This window comes from Salvelinus alpinus, chromosome 32 (genome assembly GCF_045679555.1).
Source record: "Salvelinus alpinus chromosome 32, SLU_Salpinus.1, whole genome shotgun sequence".
Taxonomy (NCBI): domain Eukaryota; kingdom Metazoa; phylum Chordata; class Actinopteri; order Salmoniformes; family Salmonidae; genus Salvelinus; species Salvelinus alpinus.
In genome coordinates, this window is record NC_092117.1 from 20087019 (window position 1) to 20114194 (window position 27176).

Consider the following 27176-nt stretch of genomic DNA (forward strand, 5'->3'; position numbering starts at 1 on the left):
ATCACTGTCACCTGACACTATGTATCATCTCTCTAGGACCGTACCTTTGGCCTCTCTGAACAAAAATATAATGTCTCATGTTTCATGAGCTGAAATAAAAGATCCCAGAAATGTCCCATATGCACAAAAAGCTTATTTCTCTCAAATGTTGTGCACAATTGGCATGCTGACTGCAGGAATGTCCATCAGAGCTGTTTCCAGAGAATTGAATGTTCATTTCTCTACCATAAGCCACCTCCAATGTTATTTTAGAGAATTTGGCAGTACGTCCAACCGGCCTCACAACCGCAGACCACGTGTAACCACGCCAGCCCAGGACCTCCACATCTGGCTTCTTCACCTGCGGAATCTTCTGAGACCAGCCACCCGGACAGCTGATGAAACTGAGTTTTTATTTCTGTAATAAAGCCCTTTTGTGGGGAAAATCGTAATCTGATTGGCTGGGCCTGGCTCCTAAGTGAGTGAGCCTATGCCCTCTCAGGCCCACCCACAGTTGCACCCCTACCCAGTCATGTGAAATACATAGATTAGGGCCTAATTAATTGATTTCAATTGACTAATTTCCTTATATGAGCTGTAGCTCAGTAAAATTGTTGAAATTGTTGCATGTTGCGTTCATATTTTTGTTCAGCTTTACACACTCTTGGCATTCTCTCAACCAGCTTCATGAGGTAGTCACCTGAAATGCATTTCAATTACCAGGTGTGCCTTGTTAAAAGTAAATTTTTTGGAACTTCTTTCCTTCTTAATGCGTTTGAGCCAATCAGTTGTGTTGTGACAAGGTAGGGGTGGTATACAGAAGATAGCCCTATTTGGTAAAAGACCAAGTCCATATTATGGGAAGAACAGCTCAAATAAGCAAAGAGAAACAACAGTCCATCATTACTTTAAGACATGAAGGTCAGTCAATACGGAAAATCACAAAAGCTTTGAAAGTTTCTTCAAGTGCAGTTGCAAAAACCATCAAGCGCTATGATGAAACTGGCTCTCATGAGGACCGCCACAGGAATGGAAGACCCAGAGTCACCTCTGCTGCAGAGGTAACATCAACTGTTCAGAGGAGACTGCGTGAATCAGTCTTTGTGAGACGCAGAGTAGGTGAACGGATGATCTCCGCATGTGTTGTTCCCACCGTGAAGCATGGAGGAGGAGGTGTGATGGTGTGGGTGTGTTTTGCTGGTGACACTGTCAGTGATTTATTTAGAATTCAAGGCACACTTAACCAGCATGGCTACCACAGCATTCTGCAGCGATACGCCATCTCATCTGGTTTGCGCTTCGTGGACTATAATTAGTTTTTCAACAAAACACACCTCAAGGCTGTGTAAGGGCTATTTGACCAAGAAAGAGAGTGATGGAGTGCTGCATCAGATGACAATCACAATCACCCGACATCAACCCAGTTGATATGGTTTGGGCTGAGTTGGACCGCAGAGTGAAGGACAAGCAGTCAAAAAGTGCTGAGTATATGTGGGAACTTTTTCAAGACTGTTGGAAAAGCATTCCTCATGAAACTGGTTGAGAGAATGCCAAGAGTGTGCAAGCTATTATCATGGCAAAGGGTGGCTACTTTGAATAATCTAAAATCTAAATTATATTTTGATTTGTTTTTTGGTTACTACATGATTCCATATGTGTTATTTCATAGTTTTGACGTCTTCACTGTTATTCTACAATGTAGAAAATAGTACAAATAAAGAAACCCTTGAATGAGTAGGTGTGTCCAGACTTTTGACTGGTACTGTATATATTTATACATACTCCAGACTCCAACATTTCTCGTCTTAATACACCCGCAATAACATCTACTAAATATGTGTATGCGACCAATAAGATTTGATTTTTGATTTTAGATGACACTGAGACAAAGAACAGAGCAGAATTTTTTCCCTTTTCAACTTTTTTAGCCAAACTATTTTTGTAAGGAAAGCCAGGAAGGCTTGACCCATCTAGTCTGGCTAATATCTAACTCTCCAAGTCCTCCTTACTTCAGAATCTGGAATGGCCCCTTTGATGTTGTCGACAATGAAGAGGGCTGTGAAGTGGGCTTTGTTTTTACTGCTTGGCTCTCCCCTGTGTCTTTCTCACTGAAACACCCACACGCTCAGCCACACGCAGCCCCCGAGTGCTGCCAAACGTTGAGAGGTCTCAACCCCTGAGGACAAACATTTGAGAGAAACTAGTCGCACAATTTCTGAGAGAATATTGCATTAACAAATGCCCTCCTTTCCAGACCAGTGTGGTCACAGCTCTCCCTTCGCTGTGAGTCACGTGGGCCGCATCAGCCAGGCCTGTCAGCATTAGAGAAGCCAATATTTCACTATGGCTTCTCTGGGAGACCCCAGATATGACACACACAATACCTCAATAGAAATCCCTGATCAGTTAGGACACAGGGTTGAAGGTTATTATCAGTGGTGTAAAGTACTTTAGTAAAAATACTTTAAAGTACTACATTTAAGTCATTTTTGGGGGTTTCTGCACTTTACATTATTATTTATATTTTGGACAACTTTTACTTTTACATACATTTTTCCCTGCCACCCAAAAGTACTCATTACATGTTGAATGCTTAGCAGTACAGGGAACTGGTCCAATTCACGCACTTCCAAAATCCCTGGTCGTCCCTACTGCATCTGATCTGGCAGACTCACTAAATTATGTAGATTATGCCTGAGTGTTGGAGTGAGCCCCTGGCTATCTGTAAATCAAAAGAAAAAAAGAATTGTGCCGTGTCGTTTGCTTAATATAAAGAATTAGAAATGATTTATACTTTTACTTTTGATACTTAAGTATATTTTAGCAATTACATTTACTTTTGACACTTAAGTATATTTTAAACCAAGTACTTTTAGACTTTTACTCAAGTAGTGTTTTACTGGGTGACTTTCACTTTTACTTGAGTAATTTTCAATTAACGTAACCTTTTACTCAAGTATGAAAATTGGGTACTTTTTCCACCACTGGTTATTATGAGTCCAGGACAACACTTTGGATGTAAATGAGATGAGCTGGGTGATTAGAAAGATGACGAGATAGAGAGATGAATAGATGGAGTGATTACTGAGACAGTAATCAGGATAAAGGGAAGAGAAAGGCTGTGAAGTGGTGGGAGTGAGAAAATATTGGAGTAGTGTGTGTGTGTGTGTGTGTGTGTGTGTGTGTGTGTGTGTGTGTGTGTGTGTGTGTGTGTGTGTGTGTGTGTGTGTGTGTGTGTGTGTGTGTGTGTGTGTGTGTGTGTGTGTGTGTGTGTGTGTGCAGAGTTTAAATGTCAAACCTAATCACTGTAGAGAGAGATGAACTTTACACGTCACACACCTGGCAAGCTGATGCTGCTAGTTTCCCATTACTCCTGTTTTCTACTTCCTTTTTTAATATGGCTTTTCAAAGTGAAGTTCAGCACATCTTTCTCCCTCTCACTTGGTCCCCTCCTCCCCTTCTGCCTATATTTTGCTGAGACAGTCCCCATGTCTGCTGAGTAACTGACCCACATTCCACAGTGTGACAGGATACCCTTAGGGCAGGGGTGTCAAACTCATTCCGCAGAGGGCTGAGTCTCTGCAGGTTTTTGTTTTTTGTTTTTTCCTTTCAATTAAGAGACAACCAGGTGAGGGGAGTTCCTTACTAATTAGTGACCTTAATTCATCAGTCGAGTACAAGGGTGGAGCAAAAACCCGCAGACACTCGGCCCTCCGTGGAATTTGTATTTGTATTTATTAGGGGTAGCAGCTACTCTTCCTGGTGTACTAACAGAGTTTGACACATGTGCCTTAGGGCAGTGTTTCCCAACCCTGGTCCTCCAGTACCCCAAACAGTACACATTTTCATTGTAGCCAAGGACAAACACACCTCATTCAACTCATTGAGGGCTTGGTGATTAGTTGACAAGTTGAATCAGGTATGTTTGTCCAGGGTTACAATAGAAGTGTGTGCTGTTGGGGGTACTGGAGGACCAGGGTTGGGGAACGCTGCCTTAGTAGTAGTGTGTCTTTAGCTGCGTTTAGACAGGCAGCCCAATTCTGATATTTTTTTTCACTAATTGGTATTTTGCTCAATCAGATCAGCTGTAAAAAAAATAAAAATAAAAAAAATAAAAAAAGATCTGATGTGATTGATCAAAATAGCAAAAAAAGACCTGAATTGGGCTGCCAGTCTAAATGTGTATGAGGGGGTGAGAGCACATGTTTGCATGTCTGTATCTGTGTTTGCTGTGGGGTATCTGTGTTCAGCCTCAGGGTTTAGAGGGGAATCAGTCTCTGAACAGGGAAATCTCTGACCAATGAGAGTTAATTGATGTTCCGCTCATCTGCATGTGTCTGTTTTTTTTGTTTGCTTTTGGTGTCTGGCCGTGACAGTCAGATTTTTACACAGCGCTCGGAGATAGCACTCCCTCTACTGGTCACCATGTGTCCTTGCGGGGTACTATCCTTTACAATAAAGAGAATAGTCCCAAATTCGCCCCAGCCCTTGGTTCCTTAATGTGATCAAGATTTTTGAAGGTGACAATGCCATAGTAGATGAATAGCAACTCTGGAAATCTTTTTTTCCCTCTGTGTTGTCATTTCTTGTTCCATTAAATCAACTCAAAAATCAAATCAAATGTTATTTGTCACATGCACTGAATGCAACAGAATACAACTTACAGTGAAATGCTTACTTACAAGCACTTAACCATCAATGCAGTTTTAAGAAAAATACCTATAAAAAAACTTTTAAAAGTTACAATTAATTAAAAAGCAGCAGTAAAATAACAACAGTGAGGCTATACAGGGGGTACCGGTACAGAGTCAATGTGCGGGGGCACCGGTTAGTCGAGGTAATTGAGGTAATATGTACATGTAGTTAGAGTTATTAAAGTGACTATGTATAGATAATAACAGAGAGTAGCAGCAGCGTAAAGGAGGAGGGGAGGGGGGGATGCAAATTGTCTGGGTAGGCATTTGATTAGATGTTCAGGTGTCTTATGGCTTGGAGGTAGAAGCTGTTTAGAAGCCTCTTGGACCTAAACTTGGCGCTTCGGTACCGCTTGCCGTGCGGTAGCAGAGAGAACAGTCTATGTCTAGGGTGGCTGGAGTCTTTGACAATTTTTAGGGCCTTCCTCCGACACCGCCTGGTATAGAGGTCCTGGATGGCAGGAATCTTGGCCCCAGTAATGTACTTCTGTAAAGGACAGATGTTGACATTTAGTGTCTACATGTTAGATTGTCTTTTGGATGGGTCTGATGATGATTGGTGTGTGTAACCTTTCTTTTTCCTCTGTGTGTTTACAGGTGTGTGGTGTGTTGGCATGCCTCGTGGGGAATTCTGGGTAGAGTGCTAGCTTCCTAAAGATTGGCCGACAGGAGGAAAAGAGAACAGAGGAGGATAGGAGGAGAGGAGTGCTAACATGGCTCTGCCCGACAAACACAAAGTGAAACGCCAACGACTAGACAGAATCTGTGAAGGTAAGAGACACTTCTATTTTTGTACACTTAGGGAGAAAAAGGGTTCCAAACGGGTTCTTTCGCTGTCCACATAGGATAACCCTTTTTGTAGAACCCTCTGTGCAAATCTACCGATGTGTCCTTGAGCAAGGCACTTAACCCTAATTGCTCCTGTAAGTCGCTCTGGATAAGAGCATCTGCTAAATGATTCAAATGTAAAATTGTAAATGTAAAATGTTCTACCTGGAAACATAAATGGTTCTTCAAAGGGTTCTCCTATGGGGACAGCCGAAGAACCCTTTTAGGTTCTAGATTGGAACTTTTTTTGAAGTCTCTTTTCCTATCTACTTTTCCTCTGTTTCCTCCTCTGTCATACTGCTGAAACTGAATCACCCCCACATTGAGACAAAGATGTTCTCAACCTGAGTCATATCTGTTCCACTGGAAGAGACTAAAGGAAGTATTTGCTGTAGTGTGCAGGTCATATAGTCCTAGTGGTTGTGAAGAGGATCTCTTTTTCTCTCCTCTCCCTTTTTCTCCCCAATTTCGTGATATCCAATTGGTAGTTACAGTCTTGTCCCATCGCTGCAACTCCCCTACGGACTTGAGAGAGGCGAAGGTCGAGAGCCATGTGTCCTCCAAAACACGACCCTGCCAAGCCGCACTGCTTCTTGACACACTGCTCGCTTAACCCGGAAGCCAGCCGCACCAATGTGTCGGAGGAAACACTGTACAGCTGGCAGCCGAAGTCAGCTTGCAGGCGCCCGGCCTGCCACAAGGAGTCGCTAGAGCGCGTTGGGACAAGGAAATCCCAGGAGGCCAAACCCTCCCCTAACCTGGACGATGCTGGACCAATTGTGTGCCCCCTCATGTGTCTCCCGGTTGCGGCAGGCTGTAACACAGCCTGGGATCAAACCCGGGTCTGTAGTGACACCTCAAGCATGTAGTGCCTTAGACAGCTGCGCCAATCGGGAGGCTCTCTCACTCTTTCTGTCTGTCTTTCTCTCTCTCTCTCGCTCACTCTCTGTCTCTCTCTCTGGCTCTCTGTTAGCTATAGGCCATCCATCAGCAGAGGTTATAGCAGTAAAGCCTGCTGTCAGCCCTGTGTTAGAAAGGACCTGGCCACGCTGGGTAGGGTCACAGTAGGAATGGTCCTGACTCCTGTTCTCACTGTCTATTTGTCTGAGAGACAATATCAGTCGCCGTGACTGGATTAATCTCCTGTACTGAGAAGATCATGTCAGCAGAGATCATATTTGGCTCACAAAATAAACTTGTCTTTGTGTGTGGGTGTGTGTGTGCATATAGCCTGCATGTGTGTATATGAATAGCCCATCAGGTATTTAAGCCCTATAACATTGTCAGAATGTAGAGAGGGACTGAGTTAACCTGCTTCATGAAGTAGCCCTCTATGTCATCATCATGTGTCACTATGCTGACTCATCACATCACTCTACCTTTTGTCTGCCTCCCTTCATGTTAACCGCAACACTACAAGTCAATTAGAGAGATGGTTAGTCACAGCAGGGCCTGACTGTCTTTCACGTTTAACTTTAGGACTGACTCAATCCAGCCAGAGTTATCCATCTGTCACGAAACACAAGGCATTTTCCACTAAGAGTGAGGTTTTCCAGGCTACTGGTGGAACTTCCCGGGAGAGCCAAATGGAGTCCCTGGGATAGTGTGGGTGAGAGGGATTGAGAGAAAGCCTTTGATACTTCCCCACCTCATGTGAAAGGAATTTGTAGTACCTTCATAAGGGGTATTCAGGCTGGTGATTGTGTTACTATATTTTAGCCTTGCTGAGATTTTGGGGGAACATCCACACACTGGCACCATTATTCATTAGTGATGGGGGGGAACATCCACACACTGGCACCATTATTCATTAGTGATGGGGGGGGGGGACATCCACACACTGGCACCATTATTCATTAGTGATGGGGGGGGAACATCCACACACTGGCACCATTATTCATTAGTGATGGGGGGGGGGACATCCACACACTGGCACCATTATTCATTAGTGATGGGGGGACATCCACACACTGGCACCATTATTCATTAGTGATGGGGGGGGGGAACATCCACACACTGGCACCATTATTCATTAGTGATGGGGGGGGGGGGACATCCACACACTGGCACCATTATTCATTAGTGATGGGGGGGGGGGGGGGAATCAATACAGTTACATATCGGGATATTATTTTTTACGATATATCCTATAGTATCGTTGTGACAATATTGCAATATTATTTTTGTGCTATTTGGCTGTATCTACACTAAAACGCCAGTATTTTTCCTTCATAGCTTGTTCTCCACCTTCTTTTTAAATATGGAGCCAATTTGTTTTCAACACTTTTATTTCCATGACTGATCAAAGCTCGTTTTATCATGGCTCGTTCTTGTCCCTCTGCAGCAGACATATGGTTGGAACATCGAATTACAATAAAATCACAGTATCGAATCACAATGCATATAGAATCTTGAGAATCGCAATACATATCGTATCGGCACCTAAGTATTGTAAAACATATCGCATTGTGAGGTCCCTGGCAATTCCCATGGTAGACATACACACCACTTCCACCCTCTCTACTGTACTGTAGCTTTCCAGACCCGCAGCATGCCATGCCCTGCCTATAGTCTTTAACAACCTTTACTGTGTACGTGTACGTGTGCGTGTGTGAGAGACCCGTGGGACCAACGGCCCTGCCCAGCCCTCCAAACCACAGCATTGCTGGTTGTCTTACAGGGCCTGGGAGAGAAAGTAAGGAACCTCAGGCCTGGCCAAGGAGAGTGGGAGGGAAGGAAGGGGGGAGGGAGAAAGAGAGTCGGTATAGGAGGTTGGAAGTGGGTTGGCAAGAGACTCTTAAAATCTAGTTTGATGTTTCCAGATTGCTGTGCTGCTTGCTGCTGAGTAGAGACTTTGTAATAAAGAGAATCACTTCACCAAACGTTGGGATTGATTATGTGCGCTAGGCTCTGACAGTCATTTTCTGTTTTATAAGAGCCACTGCGTGTGTGTAAATGTGTATGCTTATTTGTATGTGTGTGCTTGTGCATGGCGGGAAAGGCAAATGAACCTAGCACTACAGTACTGCACTATGCTCCTCTGCACCCCAGTATCTCTACTTGTACATTCATCTTCTGCACATCTATCACGCCAGTGTTTAATTGCTCAATTGTAATTATTTTGCCACGATGGCCTATTTATTGCCTTACCTCCCTAATCTTACTTAATTTCAACACACTGTATACAGACTTTTCTATTGTGTTATTGACTGTTTGGTTGTTTTTTCAATGTGTAACTCTGTGTTGTTTGTGTCGCACTGCTTTGCTTTATCTTGGCCAGATCGCAGTTGTAAATGAGAACTTGTTCTCAACTGGCCTACCTGGTTAAATAAAGGTGCAATTAAAAATAATTTTAAAAAACTATTTGCTTCTTTGTGTTAGAATATCCGAACACGTGCCATTTGAAATTCTTTACAAGGAAGACTTTTCTGTCCTGTTTCTTTTTCTGTATAAAATAGACCAAAGAAAAACGGAGGCGATCTTTAAATAAGAGCATCACTCCTCTGCCAAGCGGGGGTGGGGGTGGTCTTCTAACCCCCATAATGCATCTCTCCCCGCCAGTCAGAAACGAGAGCCACATGTGCATCCCTGGCCGGTCCAAGCCACTAACCCTTCACTCTGGGAAACAGAATGTTTTCAACTCACTTTATTGGTTGATATAATACACACACAGCCAATTGGCCAGTGTTCACTAGTGTTGATTTTTCAGTGTAATTTCTATTGTTCATTCAGGTGTTAAATTAACACTCATTGGTCTAAAAGAGAAAACAGTGTTGGTGTTACTAACCATTGTTAAACCAAAACCATGCTCATCATTATCATATGTCATAGCATGTTGATTTTTTTGGAATATGTATGTTTTTGATTAATTAATTCATGTTATGCTACTCAAATATACATAAAATTTTATTAAACTAATCCAATCTATTACTTAGACTTATAGCACCCATTACTGAAATGGTTGTTCCAGTTTAGATGGTTTAGGTAGTCTCATATCTTAGTCTTCCCAACCCGGCAGTCATTCTGAAGGCAGGTTGCGGGTGAATAAAAATTCCAAATGTTGCATATCCCCACTCTGGCTGGATTCCAATAGTAATTACAAATCACTTTGCAAGCCAGCATAATGTGACTTGCAGGCCAGATTTTGCATTTCAGGCTACTGTATTAGGGTAAACTAGGCCCACAAAATAAGGCCTTATTAAATATGTGTTGTATTGTGTTAAATAATTACATTTCTATGATAACATATTCACTTAGGATCTTACTTGGTGAAGGCCACAGGCCTGCAAATGGATGAATGCAACAACCATGTCTCTGTCACTAACAAATACAGTCATGGGTGGTAACTCTACAATTTACTAAAGGCAAGGCACTCTGGGAAATATGCAAATAAGGATTAACACTAAGCAGTGTGTTAATTTAACAATGAAAAGTGTGGACCTGTATAGACACTGGACCAGTGTTACATTTAACACTCTGTGTTGATTTAACACTGGAGAATTTGCCGTGCTTATAAAACTGGGGTTTTGCTTCGTGGCTATTGGTTGATTTGGCAACAGCAGTGTTTCCTCTGTTTACAGACAATTAGGTCATTCTACCAGAGATAATGGCCCTGTTCTGCTGCACTGCAGCTCTGAAACTAACTGTGTGGTAAATAATGCTTATTGAGGAACTTTACACATTGTGGAGGGGTGAATCAGCCTATTAACATGCTATGGAAAACCATGTGAAGTAGGCTGTGGGTCATACATGGCCTTGAGGAACATGATGTAGATTAGTGATGTAATGCAGATAGAGTATACTTGAGTATACGTTTTGAGACGATGAACCCTCAAGTATTATACATATTTTTGTTTTTACAACCGCTCTAGACTATCATGCACTGTACATAATTCCAAACAACCACACTTGCTAAGTACTTAAATGTGTAGTGTGTTCTTCTCAAGCATACTGATATGGCTATTTTAAGATAGACTGCATTTCCTTGGTCTAAGACAATATTTTATTACCTACCAGAGTCTGAGGCAAGAAATGTTCTGCACAGGCACATTTTATTTCCTTAATTAGAACAAGCTTGACAAGGTAAACAAACCAGCTGCTTGAATCTATTACCAGAATCGTGGAACTGAAGCATGAAATAGTCAATATGAATTTGATGAATGAAAACAAGATTGGTCTTTGTAAGGATGACAGCCACGGACCATAATGGCACGGTGTGATTGAATATTCCATCACTCAGCTTTCTAAATGAGACCAAACGAACCACATTTCTGTTCTCAGAATAACCGTGTCAATAGAATCTCTGTTTATATCGGACTATTGATTTGCATTGTTAATGATCCTGATGAGTAGTAATTGTGTTTTGCCTGCAGTGGACACTAGATTCATTATTGCTGTTCTCTGAAGTGAAGGGCTTCTGTTTGGCCTTAATAAAGGCCTCCATGGGGGGTGCTTAACCGTAACCTCCGTACCCCTAAAGGAAACACTAAGTGTTTTTGTGTTCAGTCTGATTAGTGTCCAAAGAGTATGTAGACTCAGACACATTAGCCAAGAATAACAACTAAAATTATTCACTGAGACCTACTCGGTTTAGAAACAGCATGTTTTAGGAATGAAAGTTACAAAATGGACCTTTAATGAGGAGATAGTGAGAAACGTCTTCTGTCAGACATCAGTTGTCATCTGCGTATGATAAGTGACTGCATCATCCTATGCCTGGCCCAGCTGCAGTGGCTTGCTGCCCGACCTCGCCCTCCCCTCCAGCCCACCTCTCAAACACTGCAGCGCCCCCTCCCTCACCCCCTTGTCCCGTCTGTCTGCTCCATCTGTGTACCCAGCATGCTCTGGTTTGGCTACTGCTACGGCTGCAGGGGAGCACTCCAGAACCCAGTGCCACGATATTTAGTCAGACCTAAGTGACGTTGTAAGCAGAAGGTGTGAAGGTGAGGGGAGAGCAGAGATGGGGGAGGGTGAGGAGGTGAGGGTGATGGTAATAACTAGATGGGGAATGTGGTTCTTCTCACATACATGTACATGTTAAGAATCCCCACAAATGTTTGTTGTAAAATGAGTTTATTTAGGAATTAAGGTTTCAAAACGTCTAAACATTGTAAGAGGGTCACTTAAAACATGGACTACCAATTTGCAGCACCTGCCTGGATAATGCATGGCAGCACATTTACAGCAGATGGTAAACCATTCGTTGGCTGTTGCAGTGGAGAGGTGAGGGGTATTTGTGCAATCAGCCATGAAAATATAGGAGAGGTATCCTGATGGCTTTTTCCCCAATAGGGGAGCCTTGTACCAGACTGTAAGCAGCCCAAGCCCCTGATACGCCCATCCCCCCTTTGCCTAGCATCCAGTCATGTTATGAACATCCCAAGCAACCATATTTGCCCCCCCCCCCCCCCCCCCCCCCGGGTTTTGTTCCAGGCTCCCAGCCAAGACCCACAGCCCCTTTATGGGCTTATGGAGAGGGGCATGAAGGATTGTGTGTTGGGGGAGGAGAAGAACTCATCTGGTGTCCATAATCTCACAAATCCCAGGGAAGGAGGAACATCGTTTGAGTGACCAGGCTGGAGGAAAGATGACTGTGTGTGTGTGTGTGTGTGCATCGTACAGTATTTATGGGAGTTAGCTTGTGTGTGTGGTAGCGGTCAAGTCTTGGAAATGAGTTCTCATAAAGACAAGTCACATGTACTGCAAAGAGAAAACAATAGGCTGTTCTAAAATAACTGTGTCTGTTCTGGTTTGGGCTGGAAGGAGGAGGGGCTGAGGGGAGATAGTGACAGTGGCGAGAGGTGCATTGTGGGATGCAGGATCTGACAGTGGGAGAATCTCAATTGCTTTTCCTTGACTCCTCACATCCTCTCTCCTCGCCATCTTCACGAAAGTCATTAGAGGAGAGGGTCAGAGGGGAGGCACCTCTGACTTTCTCATGCAATAGGTTTTGAGAACGAAGCACCGCTGTAGCACGTTATATTTTACAGTGAACACTGCAGGAGTTAACTCCTTCCTCCGCATGAGGCTATAATACGTTGAGTTGCGTTTTTGTCCCCCCCAGTTTTATCATTGGAATATGATACAAAATGAGGCAACGGGTGAATTAGGACCATGCGGACGCCTCCGAGCGGTCGGGTAGGCTGTTTGGAGTGTTTATCCGACTGGATAAAAATATATATATATACAGTACCAGTCAAAAGTTTGGACACACCTACTCATTCCAGGATTTTTCTTTATTTTTACTATTTTCTACATTATAGAATAATAGTGAAGACATCACAACTATGAAATAACACATATGGAATCATGTAGTAACCAAAAAAGTGTTAAACAAATATATATATTTGAGATTCTTCGAAGTAGCCACCTTTTGCCTAGATGACAGCTTTGCACACTCTTGGCATTCTCTCAACCAGATTCATGAGGTAGTCACCTGGAATGCATTTCAACAGGTGTGCCTTGTTAAAAGTAAATTTGTGGAATTACTGTCCTTCTTAATGCGTTTGGGCCAATCAGTTGTGTTGTGACAAGGTAGGGTTTGTATACAGAAGATAGCCCTATTTGGTAAAAGATCAAGTCCATATTATGGCAAGAACAGCTCAAATAAGCAAAGAGAAATTACTGTTCATCATTACTTTAAGACATGAAGGTCGGTCAATCCGGAAAATTTCAAGGACTTTGAAAGTTTCTTCAAGTGCAGTCGCAAAAACCATCAAGCGCTATGATGAAACTGTCTCTCATGAGGACCGCCACAGGAATGGAAGACTCAGAGTTACCTCTGCTGCAGAGGATAAGTTCATTAGAGTTAATAGCCTCAGAAATTGCAGCCCAAATAAATGCTTCACAGAGTTCAAGTAACAGACACATCTCAACATCAACTGTTCAGAGGGGACTGCGTGAATCAGGCCTTCATGGTCGAATTGCTGTAAAGAAACCACTACTAAAGAACACTAATAATAAGAAGAGACTTGCTTGGGCCAAGATACACGAGCAGTGGACAATGGATATCTGTCCTTTGGTCTGATGAGTCCAAATTTGAGATTGTTGGTTCCAACCGTCGTGTCTTTGTGAGACGCAGAGTAGGTGAATGGATGATCTCCTCATGTGTGGTTCCCACCGTGAAGCATGGCGGAGGAAGTGTGATGGTGTGGGAGTGCTTTGCTGGTGACACTGTCAGTGATTTATTTAGAATTAAGGCACACTTAACCAGCATGGCTACCACAGCATTCTGCAGCGATACGCCATTCCATCAGGTTTGCGTTTATTGGGATTATCATTTGTTTTTCAACAGGACAATGACCCAACACACCTCCAGGCTGTGTAAGGGCTATTTGACCAAGAAGGAGAGTGATGGAGTGCTGCATCAGATGACCCGACCTCAACCCAATTGAGATGGTTTGGGATGAGTTGGACCGCAGAGTGAAGGGAAAGTAGCCAACAAGTGCTCAGCATATGTGGAAACTCCTTCCAGGTGAAGCTCCTGAGTGGCGCAGCGGTCTAAGGCACAGCATCTCAGTGCAAGAAGCGCCACTACAGTTGCTGGTTCGCAGTTGCAGTTTGCAGGCTGTATCACATCCGGCTGTGAATGGGAGTCCCATAGAGCGGCGCACAATTGGTGCAGCATCATCCAGGGTAGGCCGTCATTGTAAATAAGAATTTGTTCTTAACTGACTTGCCTAGTTAAATGAAGGTAAAATAAATCAAATAAAGCAGGTTGAGAGAATGCCAGGAGTGTGCTGTCATCAAGGCAGAAGGTGGCTACTTCAAATAATCTAAACATATTTTGATTTGTTTAACATGATTCCATATGTGTTATTTCATAGTTTTGATGTCTTCACTATTATTCTACAATATAGAAAATAGTCAAAATAAAGAAAAACCCTTGAATGAGTAGGTGTGTCCAAACTTTTGACTGGTACTGTGAATATATATATATATATATTTATATGTGTTTCTTCTCACATACATGTTAAGAATCCCCACAAATGTTTGTTGTAAAATGAGTTTATTTAGGAATTAATCGATGTCGCCGGTCTTCTAGCCATCGCCGATCCATTTTTAATTTTCCATTTGTTTTGTCTCGTTTTCCCACACACCTGGTTCTCATTTCCCTCATTATGTGTTGTGTATTTAACCCTCTATTCCCCCCATGTCTTTGTGTGGTATTGTTTATTGTAAGTGCACATTTTGTTTGACTGGTGCGTGTCGGGTTATTGTGCCCATACTTTGTATTTCTTATGCCGTTGGTTTTACTATTAAACTGCTCCGGCTATTATCAAGTTCTGCTCTCCTGCGTCTGACTTCCCTGTACCAGATACGCACCCCTTACAAGGTGCCAGGCGCACCGGTTTCACTTAGTCAAGAATTGCAACACTGCTGGGTTTTTCACGCTCAACAGTTTCCCGTGTGTATCAAGAATGGTCCACCACCCAGAGGACATCCAGCCAACTTAACACAACTGTGGGAAGAATTGGAGTCAACATGGTCCAGCATCCCTGTGGAACGCTTTCAACACCTTGTGGAGTCCATAATATTTATATTTATAGGAAGGTGTTCTTAATATTTTGTATACTCAGTGTGTATCTGGCCTGTTATCTAGTTTCTACAAGGTGTTTTCGTTTTAAAGAATGTATTTTCTCCCCAAATAGACACAGGAAAGCCGTGTGTACAACGGTCCTTCCTGGGTCTCCAGGCTTCTCTCCTTCAGGCTATTCATCATCACCTTTTGGATCCGAATCCGAGAATTGTTCAGGATATGGTTGTGTTCTCCAGATAACTTGGAGATAACCCCATCAGGTGAGGGTTAGGCGACCTCGGCATTCAAGAGCATCATATTCTGTCCACTTCCAGAAGGACATATTTGAGGTCTGTCGTTCCCATCTGTAGGTGTAGCCTCCTCTAAGAATTATGAATGCTGAGTGTAGCAGTGCAAGATCTTTTTAAGCAGAATATTTGGATTATTAGCATATGAACGACTTGCAATTCAATTACTGGACTAGCGAAGCCATCCATTGGTAATCAATTGGGCCTAGGTATTGTTCATTAGCAGCACACATTTGCATTCATTCTCTTAAATTTCTTAAAATAGCCTATACTACTCTTGTGCAATGTATTATCTGTCTGGACTGTCTGCGTGTCTTGGTGAGGATTTTAAGTTAAGAAAATACTGAAATGGTCTTCTTTAGTTTGTGTGCATATTATTATTTTACACTTAAGTATGACCTCCTAAACTAGAACCGTCTTTTGGGCGTCATGGGAATGTAACATTTTACTACATTCTAATAACATTTTACTTCTCCAAAATTGTGTGACAAACACTTTTCGTTCTTTGTATTAATGGCAGTGTTTTACCTTTCAATATAATAAGCATTTATCTGTGAAATTAGACATTGAACTTGAACCATGTTTCAACAATCATTAGCTGATTCACAAAATATATATTTTTTTAAGTGTGCAAGGGGGTCTGTGTGCTGAGTAGTACCACAGAAAGACACGTGAGCTTTTGAGAAGCGGTCGAGGAAGAGGAAGCAAGGAGTCAAGAAAATGCCATTGAGATGCTCCCCGTGTAACAAGCCTGACAGAGAGGAAATCATTACCATCAGGTTTAGAGTTTCTGTTTCTCTTTCTGCAACATAAGCTGCCCCTCTCTGAGCACTGTAGGAATCTTGGAGACATGTTGTTGAAACATTAATAACATAGTAACTAATATGATATTACTGTAGCTAAGACTAACCGAAATTACTGAGAGTATCTACATTCTCTGTTATAATCTGATCAATATCCATTGGATTCAGTTCTAAGTAGGACTGTTGCGGTGACGGTATTACATGCTGGGTAGACCGGGCATGCGCATGCGCCATCGAGTGCATGTTGATTTTGTCCATCCACACCAGACGCGATCAGGATACGCAGATTGAAATATCAAAACAAAATCTAAACCAACCATATTCATTTAGGGACAGGTCGAAACACGTGAAACATTCATGGCCATTTGGCTAGCTAGCTTGCTGTTACTGGCTAATTTGTCCTGGGATACAAACATTGGGATGTTATTTTACCTGAAATGCACAAGGTCCTTTTTTCCTGGATCTTTGTAGAATTTTGACCCATTTTGAGTCACACAAAATTGTGTGTTCCCTACAATTAATCCACAGATAAGGGGAAACCTAGTTAGTTTTTAGTAATATCTCCTTCAGTCTTTTTCTTCTGACTTTATATGGCGGTTGGCAACCAACTTTAAGGTGCATTACCACCACCAACTGGACTGGAGTGTGGACCTCAGTTAATCTTTTAATCACCCATGTGGGTATATGCTCCTAAAAACCAATGAGGAGATGGTACGTGGGTATATGCTCCTAAAAACCAATGAGGAGATGGCAGAGGTGGGACTTGCAGCGTGTGAAGCGTCACAAATAGAACCAAGTTCTATTTTAGCGCCTGGCTACACAGATGCTCGTGAGCAGTTTGTTTTGCAACGCTCGTGCCTGTAACACGAGTGGTGTGGTCAGCATGTTACTGCCCTACCGGTCAGTCATGAGTCATGACTGCAGTAAAATTCCACGCAGTAAAATCCCACGTGACTGTTGTGTCACGGTAATCTCCTTATATGCACTCGGGACATGCTTTGGTAGTACCCAACTCGCTAGTGGCCTGGTACTCTAGGCTCTATTGTTCTTCTAACCACTCCGATATCAATGCAATCAAAAATCACATCAAACACTTATCATCAAACAGTATAGTGTTTTTAAAACTCACCTCAATGTGATTGATCAATTTGAAGAAAGATGTTCAACAACAGGTTGAAACTGAGTGGAAAACATGGTCATTGTGGATGTTGTTTCAAAGCCTAACAAGGAAATGGACAGCGCTTTCTACGGTGATGATTCGTTCTAAACACCCAAACACATATTAGAGCTGATACAGATCCATAGGCTTATACTGTATACATTGCAATCGGGAAGTATTCAGACCCCTTCCCTTTTGGGGAGCCCTTGGCAAACTGAGTTTGGACGGAATGTCCCCTGTCGAGCAGTGAGATGCTGCATGCTCCTCAAACAGTGGTTGATGTGTGGAGTGAAGTAAGTGGCCTACCCGAACAAACAGGCAGGAAAGCTGCCTCCATTCGATATTCCAGTGTATAGGCAGATGTAATGTATTTTCCCCCTGCCCCTGTTCCTGCCCATTTGATAATGGTCCATTCTAAATCGAAACAAATGTAGCGTATTAGTAAAGATAATATGAAATTGAGAATAGTCTGATGGGTGATAATATGATCACTTGATTAGAGAACAGTGTGTGCAGCCCGAGGCAAGGAACTGAGCTCAAGTGACTCACATCATCAATAGCCTATCATGCAGCCCATATATATTTTGATTTCTAAGACATTCTAAGGTTTGTATCATTAACAACTAAAGTTGCCAAATAACTCTAAATCTAGTGTAGCCTATAGGACCTGTTTCAAGGGATCACTTTTATGTTCAACCTTCGTATGCGCACTTACTCCAAAATGGGAAAAATACCCTTTCTATTTTATTCAGCTAAGTGAAATTATATTCTTCTTACTATAAAATCATGTAATATAAAATAATGTCACGGGACTTATAAGCATATCTTGTCTGCTAAATGAACAAGCCTACAGCCTATGGCATGGAGCATAGCCAGATAACATACGGTAGGCAAACTCATATTCTGTTCTTCTGAAATACATTTTCTTCATATCATGTTTCTTTATAGCTACCTAAAATAAATAATGAATGTATTGTTATGGTGTATATTACATGTATTTATTTAACTTGTTAAAATATAGATGTTCCGAAGGTGTGCATCAGCAGCTTGTTTGTTAATTTACGGTCAATTACCGCGAGACCGGCAGTCTTTTGCATGTCAATAACCGTCTGACAAAATGTCATGACGCCACAGCACTAAACAAGGTAGTCATAGTATTGCTATTGGAGTCACATAGCAACTTACAATATGCATTGAGGTCAAGCCGTGCCAAATCTAAACAACATTGGTTGAACAACATGTAATTGAATCCCTATTCTACCTCTCACCTACAGTGTGCCTACTACCCCAACTCATGTGTGTTTAATATTCTAATCATGCAATGAGTAAACCGCTGTGGATGAATATTGAGGCAGTTGGTTTTTTATGTCTGGTAGAGTCAGTATTCATGTCTGAACAAGGCTGGCTACAGCGGTGGCGTGTCTTAGCGTAATGGGACGTTACCGAAGCGCTGTCACTGTAACATGTCAGAAGACACGGAGAGGTGCTGCCTTGAACAGGGTCAAAGGCTCAGAACAGATCCAGGGTCACGCACGCTTGCTGTGCACTGAGTACAAATGAGCTCATCACATGTGAGTTTACACACACGTGCACACACACACACACACACACACACACACACACACGTGGCATGCATACCCTCCCCCCGTCTGTCTGACTAAGATGCATTATTCATATCGAGGCAGGGTGCTGGGGTATGAGTGACAATGAGATGTAGGGGGCTTATTAAACATAGGCATCCGTGTGAGTGGCCTTGGAGAGATTAGATACTCTGATTAATGGTGTCTTTCACAGATGTGAAACATGCAGCCACCAATGACAGCCTGTTGAATAGGAACCCCTGTACTGTTCATGTGGCAGAACAATGAGAGTAGCAGTTACAATACCAAGGTGTACCAAGAAATATTGTGCTACCTACACGTACTGTATGTCGTGACTGAGGTATTTCTGCTTGGTATTAATTTCTTTTGTTTTACCTTCCACTTGTAGCGGATAATACTGGGTTTGTACAAGTGGCTCACTTTTATGTCTTCTCTCGCATAATAGTGTACGTACCTCCACAAGTCTGTGCATTTGAATGTCACACTGCGTTTTAAAGTTGGAATCTGAGGCGGTGAAACTGCCACGTCATTGCAAGTGCGATAGAACAGCAGAGTACGTACTATGATATATATTTTTGTACTCCTCTACCCTGTTTCAAAAACAAAACAATAACAAATGCGACCAGTGGCTCTGTGGATCTCAGGTTTGAAAGGATAGTTCACCCAAATTACAAAATGACTTATTGGTTACCTTACCCTATAAGCAGTCTATGGACAAGGGCTGACAGGAATCCATGCTTTGGTTTTGTTTAACTGGCCACTGTTTCAAATGCTAACTTTTTAGCATTTGGGGCACAAATCCAATTCAAAAGTTAACATTTGAAAAAGTGCAAGGGAAAACAAAACCAAAGCATGTATTGTGGTCATACCTTGTCCATAGACTGCTGACAGGGTAAGGACACCAACATGTGATTTAGTCATGTGGGTGAACTATGCCTTTAATGTAATGTATATACTCAGGTGTAGAGGGAATAGGGATACTTCATCCTTGGTTTGTCGACAGTGTCTTTGCCTCGTTGCTCCTGTAGGATTAGATCTACACACCCAGAACACATTCTCTATCTAGATCTATTTGATAAAGATGTGTGGTCTAGGCTAGCACTCTCTCTCTAGGGAACCAGATCACAGAAGGAAATCAGTAAGAGGGGACTTTTTAGGTTTTCTCTGATGGTGTTGAAACACAGGTTGTACGTACACACAGGGTTTGTTGGTGGCAGGACAATGCAATGGTTTCCAGTGACCAATATTCATGTTTTGCAAAGTTAACTTAACCCTATTCCCACAAGGCATATGCTACGTAGGGTTTCTTTATTATAGATAACTGCGTGCTTCTACATATGTGCAGGCCTTTTGGTTTCCCCAAAGTCCCTAAAGACTTAATTAGTTTACTTTTCACCGTGATAATCTTTCAAGCATGAAACCGAATTGAGAAACTCGCTCTCATTTTAATATCAGTGCCCCCAAGCTGCCTTCCGTCTCTCGCTCTCTCATCCATCCATTTCCCTCTCTCCCCATCTCACTTGCCTTATTTCCTTCTGTCAACTATAGTTTCCTGCAACTAGTATAAAAAAAATAAAAAAAACACAAACTAAGTTGGTCTGAAGTCAATTCCACTGTCAACGATAATCCCCTTTTTCCTCTCAACCCATAATGCAATAGCAGTGGGCGCTTCAGCTTTTCCACTTACTTCCTGTCCAGTGCAATCTCTTATCTCCCTAATTACGCAACACTGATTAACGAACAAAATCATGATCCACCACTGCAGTCCAGTGTCCAATCTGGGTCTTCACGATTGTATAAAAAGCAAATGTAGGGTAAACTCTAGTATAATTTGTCAACGTGGTTGGTTATTTGAGAGGGTCCCCTAGCTGTCATAACAACAGAAAACATGAGGCCCCGGCACTGATCCCAGGACAGGGTTAATGAAAATGAAGGCGTCCTTTCTGGCACAACAGTTAACAGGGAAGCTCTCCAACAGGGATCAAGTGTCAGCTGGCCAGGCAGGTAGGTACAGTAAGCCTAAGGACAAGGTATCACAAGGGACTGTGAGGATAGGACGGACTCAGAGGGTTTGAGGGATTGCTTAGGGATTGCATGTGTGGTGACAAAAATGCTTTCTCCCCCCTTTGCTCTGTAAAGTGGATCAGCAAGGCTTTGGGTGGAGTGCTGTGGTAACAGCAGGTAGATAGAATGTGGTTGGGAAAAAATGGCTTTAGTTCCACAATTGTACATGTAAATTGTGCTTTGAGGACAATCCGTGGGTGCATTTCTCGCTCAAGGCAGAATGCCTTGCTTTTGTCAGTTTCTTTCATGCTTATTTCTCAAGGGCAATTAATCATTTATTTTAATTTTTGTGAGTGGCAGACAATATGTTGTTCTAATAATCTTTTCAAAGTGTGAATATTTTTACCAGTCTGTTTCCCATGTCCACCCATGGTTTCTGTTTCTCAGAGTCCCGGTCCTCTCGTGACAATTATCAGGTCCTCTCAGTGAGGGGGGACAGTGTGACAGGAGGCTACAGAGGCGTAAGTGACATTTTGGGCGAGTTTCACAGCAGTTGCGTGGTCACTCTGGCAGCGTCGGCACTGGCAACAGATTAGTTTCCTGACAGCACATGAGACAGCAGTGAGATCTGTATTCATTTCAATTACCCGCCTGCCTGCCTTCCCCCTCCCTGAGGGATACTAGCGGTGTGGTGTGAATCTCCTCTTGCTCAATGAACGAGACCCAGCCGGCCCTGCAACTCATTGACGACCCAATCAAGTGATCAGTCCAAGGTAAGTGTCCCGGGCAACGGATGTGGATGAAGGTGTGCCCCCTCGTAAATGGGCAGAATAATCAGAGATATGTTTTATCTGGTTCACGTGACGTCACGATGGGCAGTGGAATTAATCAGGCTTTATATAGACGGTAATCCCTCATAGCAATCGCCAGAGCGACTAAAGTGTCCCAGAGTAGGGGAAGGATAAAACCCTACTGGATTATTACAAGCCCCTGCCTACGACCCTCTCCCATCCCACCCCCTCTAATATTCCCTCCTTTCTAGTTTTTTCCTCCTCTCACCGTGTCGGGTAGCCTACACAGTTGGTGGCCAGCACAAGCACGGACCCTGTCATTGTGGTTCAGTGGAGTAGCTGCTGCTGCCTTTGCAACAGTTGCACAGTATGTGTGTGTGGTGTCCTCTATCCCTTCTCACCACCAGCAATAATATTTCCAGAGATTAATTATTCAAGGATTGCCTGTCAAGGGGGAGCTACCTGATAGCAAGGACCTCAGGAGAGCCAAAAACCTTACAGCTGGATATCAGGTGAAACGATACACCCCACTGCTTCATCTCTTTCTCCTCCTCCTCCGTCCTCCCTCCTTCATTTCCACTCTTGATGTAAAGTGTAACTGAACACTTGAAAGAAAACACCAACTACTCCTGCTTGTTTTTTTTCCTCTGTAAAGCTGTCTTCTGTTTTTTTCTCTCCAATGCTCGTCACCAGCAAGCAGTTGAATATCGGTCGCTCCCACAGTTGGGACACCCTGGGGGGGAATGAGGGGCAGTGGGCCGGGGGAGAAAGCGTTTACGACCACCAAGGCAGGATTGTGGGCCGACGGAACTCGCTGTCTTACAGGGGAGACAGAGGAGGTTACTACGAGCCACCCCCTGGGGTGCGCCCTCCTGACCTGGATCTGAAACGAGACCCCTACTCCTACCAGGACTCTCTGTACAGCCAGCAGGGCTACGCTGCTGATCCCCGGGAAATGAGAAAGGGCTCAGTCCCTGAGCTAAACCACTACGACCGTCCAACCATGGCTCATAGTCACCAAGGATCCGTCGTCTCACAGGAATATTATCCCCATGACCCTGCTATGGCTCCCCGACCACCGGAGGATCCACGGGGCTTCTACCGGGTGGAGCAGCAGCCACAGCCTCACCCGCTCAACAGATCCCCGTCCCACTATGGGATGAACCCAGTGGGACGGCTGCCATGGGACCAGGGACAGGGAGGGAGGCCCGGACCTCCGGGTCCATCATCGGCTTCTCCTCTTCCTCCTCCCCCTCCTCCGCCAACTGCCCATGGCATGAACCAGGTTTACAGTCAGCCTGCAGCTGTAGCTGCCGCTGCCAAGATGATGCCAGATGGCCAGCGCTCTCCTGCTCACTATGGGATGGAACAACCATCTTCGCCTCGGTACGCATCTGAGCCACCCCCTCTAGCTGGACAGCCGGTCTACACCGACATCAACGGCCGTCCGCTGGACAATCGGCAGCAGCAGCCCGCAGCCACCTGCCTGGTGGTGGACCCTAACACTCAGGGACTGGACGGGAGCATGCAACAGCGAGGTATGATGATGAGGCAGGATTGCACCTCGCCCTACGGAGTACAACAACAGCCTCCACAGACCAACATGCAGGTCTACAACCCCAACCCTCCTCTCGCCGCCCCTGCTCTTGCCCCTCTTCCTCCCCCACCAGCCCCTGTAGCCCTCCCCCCTCCACCTCCCACAGCCCCCCAGACGCCTGCAGACCCAAAGAGGAACGCCGACCCAGAGTTCCTGGCTCTGCTTCGCAATGAGGGTCTCTCAGAGAGTACCATCTCCTCACTCATCCAGCAGGGCTTTGACACAACCGGTATGCTGGCAGTCATGGAAGAGAATGACGTGCGCTCTGTGGCTCCCAATTTAGGGCAGGCGCGGGTGCTGTCGCGGGTAGCCATCAGTGTCAAGAGGCCCTTGGAGCCTACACCCACGACCCAGCAACAGGCCCCCATGCGGGGCCGCTCCAACAGTTTCAGCCACCGCTCTGACATGTACCTCCAACAGCAGCAGCAACAGCAGCACCAACATCATCAGCAGGCCATGGCAATGGGCATGGATCCACGGCTGATGCCACCACAGACCCCTGGTGTCATGCAGACCATCTCCCCCGCAATGGCCGAGGCCATAGCCAGGAGGCCCAACAGCGCTCCCTCTCAGCACCTCCTAGAAACCACCCAGGGCTACCCAGGACCTCGTACCCCGGGGCCCTACAGTGGCGCCATGGTCCCTGTCCAGTCCCGGCACGTGTCTGCATACTCCCAACACCCGGGTGTCCCTATGCATCCGGGCATACAGATGATGGCTGCCATGCCCCAGCACCAGCAGATGTCAGGGGCTGCAATGCAAGCCATGCAACAACAGCAGATGCCAGTGTCCATGCCTGCCCTGCCGCCACCTCAGCAGGCCCCGAAGGCATACTCCACCAACTACACAGTGCCCATGGAGCTGATGAAGCGGGACCGCAGCCTGCAACCCATGTCGCCCATGCACAGCCCCCACCTCAGCCCTCAGATGATGCGCAAGGCTGGGGGCACCCCGTCTGATGGCGCCATGATGCCCGTGGGTACCACCATGCAGAGCCAGAGTGCTATGGCCGCCAACCAGAAGCTTAGCCGCCGTACCGGCCCACCTGTCATCGTCTCCACCATGGCATCACCAGATACAAGTAAAGCACACTTTTATCCCTTCTGCATTCCCTCCTCTTCCTTCGCTCCCCTAGTCTCTTGGCTGTAATGCATTCATTGGTTACTAAAGGAGCCATTCTTCATTGCATTCTTGTTGCAGTTATTGCGTTTTTTCTATTTGAAATGAGGGCTTTGGTTATATAATCATTCACTCTGTACTGTAGCTAAGACAACAATTAGGTATTGTGGTTTTTCAATACGATTCATTCTTTTATACCCTTCCTTGTCAGGATAGCCTTGACATGTGGATAAGCCCTTTCTCAAATAATAGTTGAATATGTGAGGCTACGACACTGCTCACTTTATGACACCTATTTGGCATGAATCGAATACAGGATACTGTTTTGCAGTGCTCTTAAACCAAGAGCTGAAATGGGCCATTTATCTGGTTCCCACTCAACGTTCAAGTGTTGTAGATACTTTTCCGGTGGATTGAGATGAATTGATCTCTTTGCTGCTTTCACATAATTTGAGTCTGTTGGCTGTGTGCAGCTCAGCCTGTTGCTAACCTGTGGATGTGTATTGTATTGACAATGGATAAGCATCTCAACTTGATGTTTCATATAAAGGCTACCATATTTTATGTGAATAGCTTGAGTTATATCCATATTCTGTGTTTTTTTTGGGGGGGGGGGTATGACTGGCTTTAACCCATGCCCTAGTTATCTATAGTCAGAGTGCCTGTTGAAAAGCTCTGAGAATACTCCTCTTTCTGAGTGATGTGTTTTAGACTCTCACGTGTCAACTGTCAGCCATCTTTGCACACTTTACGACTCTTGCTGTCGTCTGTATTGTTTCATGCTAGTATTTGTCACACGCAATGGTTTTGATGACCAAGGTGGAGTGTGGGAGTGGGGTAAGGACTGGGTGATGTGGTACGGTGTGTGCTGTCGTCAGCAGCAACGCTGCTTTTGAAGCATAAACATTCCATGTCTGTAGCTGTCTTTGTCCAACCAATCTGGGTGGGCAGTATTTCATGGTCACTGTTAAACGTGGGAGACAGTGGGAGAATTGGAGCCATGAGTTTATGCGTGCATGTGTGCGTGTGGTGTGTGTCTGTCTGTCTGTCTGTCTGTGTGAGTGAGTTTTTGCTTAGGAGCTGTATTCCCTTCACCTCATCCGAAGGCATTTGGAGCTTGTCCACACAGTGCAAGGGCAAACTTGTTAAATCTGCCATAATCTACAGGCCTGGTGGGTTGGTGGGCTGGTGGGTTGGTGGGCTGGTGGGTTGTGTAAGAGTGGTCGCAGTTTACAGCATCATCCTGCTTATCGTTTTATTTCAGCAAATATCTCTCTGCAATGTAGAGGAGAGCCGTAATGGCCACGCACCACCTCTCCCCCCGGCCCCTACTGTAGTAAACATGACGGTCTTGTTGCATCATGGTAATGAGATACATTGGAGTGGTCTGGAGCAGTAGGCTGGGTGTTGTGTTGCATACACTTTGACCTGTTCAGGTGCAGCAGTGACCATTGTAGGGAATGAAAAGGAATTATGTGGAGAATGTTCAAATGAACTACATTGTTAAATGTATCTCTCTAATAATGTTGGTGATACAGAAATGTGGAAGATGTGAGAAATTACCAGCACAGGCTATGATTTCAACAAGTGTGATTCATCATCAAAGCTGTTTGATTAAAAATGAATATGAAGAGATAGCTGCTGTGAGCTGTGCCTGTTTTATTTCTACCGGTTGGTTGGCATCCTAGCTGTGCTGCTGAAATCAACTGAATGTGCCGATCAACAATTGTGTCTTTTCTCTGAGTGACTGTAATGAGAAGAGAGAGGGTTTAATCCTGTAGATCCTCCTTTTACAACACTGCTAATCCACAGATTCACTCAGTTCTCTCTGGACTAGGCTGGCATCCATGGATTCCCCCAGTTCTGGAGCCATGGGCTATGACAGCTCCACTACAGTGTGAGAACAAATGGATTTATGAAAGCTGTCTAGTCTCAGGAAAAAGTATGGTGCTTCTTCTGTTCATGTCAAAAGGACCCCTTCTGTTTAGCTAGCTTTCTCTGCTGTAAAAATCTGCAGCCATGACACTAGCTCAAGTTAAACACGCTCAGCACAACAAATTCATGTGCATGAGGCTGACATTTGTTGCAATGGTAATTTCATCTGTTAATGGACGGCCTGCAAAGCCTCTCTGAAAGCATATTCCTTAATTGTGTGTTGCTAGGCAACGGGGGTTTTGGTCATAATCACAGAAAGATTACCTTCTCGGTTAGGGAGTGGAGGAAAGGTTTCACTGGAGTGGGGACATTTGCATTTAATGGCACTTCCTTGAAAAAAGGGTGCTTGAGCGAATGCTGTAGCTCAGTTGGTAGAGCATGGCACTTGCAATGTCAGGGTTGTGGGTTCAAATCCTGTGGGGGACCAGTATGAAAAAACTAGGAAAATGAATGCAGTCACTACTGTAAGTTGCTTTAGATAAGAGTGTCTGCTAAGTGACTTAAATGTAAATAATTATGAGGTTTTAGTCACCTCGTGAAATATGACCAAGAAGCAGTACTGTCGTGTGTCCTTTATGAGAGTGGGAGATTATATAATTTTGCATTGTAGAAATCATCAGGTTCAACAGTTATTTTGGTTGCATGGAGTATGTCTATCTGAGTATGATTTCTGACATTTGACAACATGATATATGGAATATCTCAACCGTTTGAGATATTCTGCTCAACCGTCTTCATAATCCATAATTAGTAAACCTACATAAATCATTAGATGTGATATGCCAATAGGCTCAATCAGTTCATTAGTATCACCCTTAGTGAAGCAAGACTTTTCCTCCCC

General features: G+C 44.2%; 2 protein-coding genes across 6 annotated transcripts in view; both read left to right on the forward strand.

The window, feature by feature from the left end:
* Window positions 1-27176, forward strand: part of LOC139562142 (C-terminal-binding protein 2-like) — a 95625-nt gene that overhangs the window by 22610 nt on the left and 45839 nt on the right. For all 5 annotated transcript variants that reach the window (XR_011672310.1, XM_071379531.1, XM_071379535.1 and 2 more), the window contains exon 2: window positions 5271-5444. Coding sequence is in view for 4 of the 5 variants with exons in the window: in XM_071379531.1 (XP_071235632.1) it covers window positions 5387-5444 (58 nt within the window). In the remaining variant the exon portion in view is untranslated. The remainder of the gene's footprint in view (window positions 1-5270; window positions 5445-27176) is intronic.
* Window positions 21993-25296, forward strand: LOC139562153 (YLP motif-containing protein 1-like). Its single transcript, XM_071379555.1, has 2 exons — window positions 21993-24362; window positions 25187-25296. The coding sequence occupies exons 1-2, from the start codon at window positions 22364-22366 to the stop codon at window positions 25294-25296; spliced, it is 2109 nt and encodes a 702-aa protein (XP_071235656.1). The 5' UTR covers window positions 21993-22363.